This window comes from Glycine max, chromosome 16 (assembly GCF_000004515.6).
Source record: "Glycine max cultivar Williams 82 chromosome 16, Glycine_max_v4.0, whole genome shotgun sequence".
Classification (NCBI taxonomy): Eukaryota; Viridiplantae; Streptophyta; class Magnoliopsida; order Fabales; family Fabaceae; genus Glycine; species Glycine max.
The window spans coordinates 31,706,501-31,711,083 of NC_038252.2; the positions used below are offsets into that span (position 1 = coordinate 31,706,501).

Consider the following 4,583-nt stretch of genomic DNA (forward strand, 5'->3'; position numbering starts at 1 on the left):
TTTTAAGTAAAAGCATGGATTTATATATATTTTTTTCCACGTTGAGTACAAGAGATTAAATTACCTAAAAGAAAATATCACACACTGAAAGAAAGGAAAGTGCTTGAAAATACTAAAGGGTATTTACCAATGGCTCTTGTCTTGAAAAGAACCTTTAATCTACATAATAGGATCAAAGAAAAGGTTGCAATAAAAGCACAAGCAATTGCCATTATTGACAATATTTTTATTATTCTTATAATTTCCTCTTCATTTTGAACTCATCATGAAGAAGAAATTAAATTGACTCAAATAGCGGGGTTGCTCCTGAATGATCCAAGAGCCTTAGCAGCACCTGCTCTCAAGATGAATTGGTGGTAGAAGGCTGCAATGGCTGCTCCAATAAATGGTCCAACCCAAAAGATCCACTGAATAAACAAACATAAGAAACATATCAGACAAATGTTCCATCTATTTTATCCTTTGTTACATCAAATGACATGGCAAATTATAAATTTGATAATAGTATAAAAGTAGCAAGTTGTTGAATATAGAAAAGAGCTACTCACATGGTCATCCCAGGCCTTCTGTTGGTTGTACATGACAGCAGCTCCTAGACTCCTAGCAGGGTTAATGCCAGTGCCTGTTACTGGGATGGTTGCCAAGTGAACCATGAACACAGCAAAGCCAATTGGAAGTGGAGCCAAAACCTTCAAGTACAAAACAAAAGCACAATAAGAAACTCATGTCATGTGGTTGAATTAAAACAAAAAATGTAGATAACAAGTTAAGCAAAACATACGAATCTAAATTAATTATCAACATTTCAAATTGTGGTCGTGGTTTCAGTTTGATATTGCAAGAAATTGTGGCCAATGCAACTACAACTATGGTCTCATTGCTGTCACAAAATCCTAAAAGAAAACCTTAATGTTGCGGCTAAAATTGTTGTCATAGATTATCTTCTAAAACCTTGTTAATTATTATAAAAGGAAAACAAATGGAATTTATAAACAGTAAGCACTAGGGGCAGATGGGGCATGCCCCATGTGAGGCGCATGGTTTCTTTTCTTTATTGAATTTGGGGAATCTGAGAAAGTGTATGGAGGAACCTAAAGCTGATAATGACAAATGAGGAAGATGCTAGAAACTCTCACGAGATTTGCCAGCTTGGAGAAAATGGCGTTTAGCATTAATGATACTGTTCTGAACACTTTAATTTTAGGCCTTAAAGTTCCATATCAACAAAGATACATTTTGCTTCTAAGGCAAAAAGACGCAGACGAAAACTCCTGAAGAATCCACTTTTCTCAAAAGAAGAAAGAAATTAGATAAGATTCGTATCATAAGGCTATGAAAATCCACCACAGAATCATATATTTTAATGGCCTAATGGACTCATATTTCTCAAAGCATATGGTAACATGTCACTTCAATAAAATAAAATAAAAATCACCATGTATTTGGTAATTTTGGTGAAAGAAAGGGATAGGTTCACCCCTCTAGGATGCCTAGATGAATGAAAAATGTAATGTAACCATTAAGACATGAAAATATGCCCACAGGAAAAGGTTACTCACTTTCTTGTTTTGAGGACAAGACAATCAAACAAGTAGTGGAAAACCAAGCAAGAAAAGTGGAAAAATTCATCTACATTGAATGCAGCCTGCTCTACTCAATATTATTGCAAATGAAGTCTCTAGATAAAGTAGTGAAAAGAAGGATTTTATCCACCTACACTCTCTCTCCTCAATATTCCTAAAATACATCTTTTTCTATTTTATTACTCAAAGTATATTAGTTTTTTGAGAAGTGGAGACTGACCACTCTAACTTTTGGATGTTGGCACTTTTTTAAAAAAAATTTATATATTTTTTTAAATTTATGTTTAAATTTAAATTATTAAAATAATAAAAATGTGGGACATTGAAAGTGAAATTCTTTAATATGTTGGTGTGGTTTAATGTTTATTATTAAAAAAAAATTAAAAATAAAAAATAGAAAGAAATATATTTTGGGAATATTGAGAAGAAATGGTGTGTAGATGAGTAAAAAATCTCTAAAAAGATGGATTTAGATTCCAACATCAAAAGGAAATCCAACTGGCTAAGTTCTGTACCTATCTCATGAAGGATGGACTAGTTCACATTATTGTGAAATGATTATTAAAGGTAAGGCTTCTATAACTAAAATTATTAATAATAACAAGCATATATGTTGACTGTGCCAATTTTTTTATGATAATGGAAACTACATGATATCATAGGCTGTAAACTTTATCATTTCAAACTGGAAAATTATTGAGTGGAAGCATGCATGTACAGCTTCTGAAAACTATTAATGCCAATAACCGGCTAATTTCATTTAGAAAGCAAAGCTAGAAGCATGAAGATTAGATATGTGATTATGGTTAAGTCACTTCCACTCAGCTTTTTTCTTTACCTGTAACCAGTCTAAAATAATTTCAAGGAACTCGATCTTCTATTAAAAACCTGAAAGACCTACCCTGCTTTTAAGCAACCATAGATTCACTCCTACGCAAGATATATGGCAATATAATATGAACATGGCATGTATTATTCCATTGAATCATTGCTTTCAACACAACTTATGCAAGCAACATTTTCCTCTGAGTTAATGTAACAATGTCTTTTCAAAGAAGGCAATAAAAATGATTGAGTTCATACCGGCACATGAGAATCTCTAGCATTCCTCTTGGGATCAGTTGCAGAGAACACAGTGTAAACCAAAACAAAGGTTCCAATGATCTCAGCACCCAATCCAACACCCGTGCTGTACCCTTCACTGAGCTCATTGGCCCCACCACCATACCTGTTGTAGTAAGCCTTTTGGAAGGCCTTAACCAACCCAACTCCACATATGGCTCCCAAGCACTGAGCCACCATGTACATTATTGCTCTAATCAAAGACACCTTGCGAGCCAAGAAGAGCCCAAATGTCACTGCTGGGTTTATGTGACCCCCTACATTGGATACAAAAATTCACAATTTTCAGAATAAGAAACCAAAATTTGCAAACAAATCATGGGTATTTACAAAAGGGTGTCTTAGAGATTGAAAAGTGAAAAGGCACCTGAGATTCCAGCAGTGCAGTACACCAGAATGAAGATCATGCCACCAAAGGCCCAAGCAATGCCAAGAATGCCAACTCCACCACACACATCACCCCCAGCCTTTACATCACTCTGGCTCTTGTAACCAATCACAGTGAGCACTGTGATGTAAAGGAAGAGCATTGTGGCAATGAACTCAGCAATCAAAGCCCTGTAGAAGGACCACTGTGTGAGTTCCTCAGCATCAATCAACGGTGCTGGAGGAGGATCATGGTAGTCCTTTGCAGAGAAGGAACCACCCTCAACATCATGCTTAGCCATTGCAATTTGCAACTACCCTTATGATTTGGACACTGCACACTGATCAAGTTAAGAACCTGAAAGAAAGGCTCACAGAAAAAGAAAGAAGGTTGTTTGGATGAGTGTGTTAATTAGTATGAGAGGAGAAGGGGTATATATGGGGGTGATGGAGTGTGGTTAGTGCATTTGATTATTTCAATAATGCAATTTGACACTGAAAAAACAAGGCCAAATAATAATAGCAATAAACTATTTGGTTTTGAGTCTCTATTTCACCGACCTTGACCTCACTTTTACTACACCACCACCTCCCTACCACTCTCTTCCATTCATTTGTATCTTTGTTTGTTTTGTCATTTTGTTCTGTCTAGAGTGGATGAATCTATCTTTTAAAACAAAACATATCTAAGTAAGAAAAAAAATTATATTTCCAAGTCTGTGCTTGAGTGAACAACATTTTGAAATAATTAAAAAATATATTAAAAACACTAATATAAAAAATGTAGATTAAACTCTACACCAAATCCCAGAGAAGCTTTTGTGCAGAAATCTCCAAGATTAAACTCAACAGTTATGCAGGACACAGTATAGTAAGTTAATTTAATTTGAAGTTGCGTATGAGTCAATTTAGGGTAGAAGTTATCACAGACGTGGAAAAGCAAGCTGTTTTAGAAAAGCAAAGTGATGTGCTGTGCTCTACACAGTTGCTTAGAAACCGTTTGAAAAGTTTCAAGACATTAGCGTGTTTAACGTGGTTTTTTTCCCGTTCCAAGGGAAATTGAATGTTGAACGTGACTTTTTCTTTAAGGTATAAGCAAGATTCTCATTAAATCTTAATACTCGTAAGTAGGACTCATTAAATTGAGTCAGTTTTAATTAATTTTGAAGCTCTAATTTAAACTAAATTAAGAGTGTTTGATTGCATCTTTTGGACGTGTTCAATGATATTTTTCTCGAATATATATATATATTAATTTTAACCGTTCAAATAAGATGTAATTGTTTATATTTATAATTTTCATTCTTCACAGTAAAAAAATACTCATTTAATATGCTTCCTACTACCTAAGTATACATGCTTGATTTAGGTTTTAACATGAAAATTTTGTTATCTGATTCAATTTTTTTAAATCAAAGTTAAAAATTAATCCTGAGATATTAAGGGGCTAACATTGTTTAACAAATATTTGTAATACACATAAATTAGGAAAGTATTTCAATCAAAAGTCAA

General features: G+C 34.0%; 1 protein-coding gene across 1 annotated transcript; it reads right to left on the reverse strand.

The window, feature by feature from the left end:
• Nucleotides 1-3,481, reverse strand: PIP2-10 (aquaporin PIP2-10). Its single transcript, NM_001253110.2, has 4 exons — nt 3,073-3,481; nt 2,667-2,962; nt 549-689; nt 1-407 (listed from the first exon to the last, which is right to left on the reverse strand). The coding sequence occupies exons 1-4, from the start codon at nt 3,371-3,373 to the stop codon at nt 288-290; spliced, it is 858 nt and encodes a 285-aa protein (NP_001240039.1). The 5' UTR covers nt 3,374-3,481; the 3' UTR covers nt 1-287.
• Nucleotides 3,482-4,583: the final 1,102 nt, after the last annotated feature.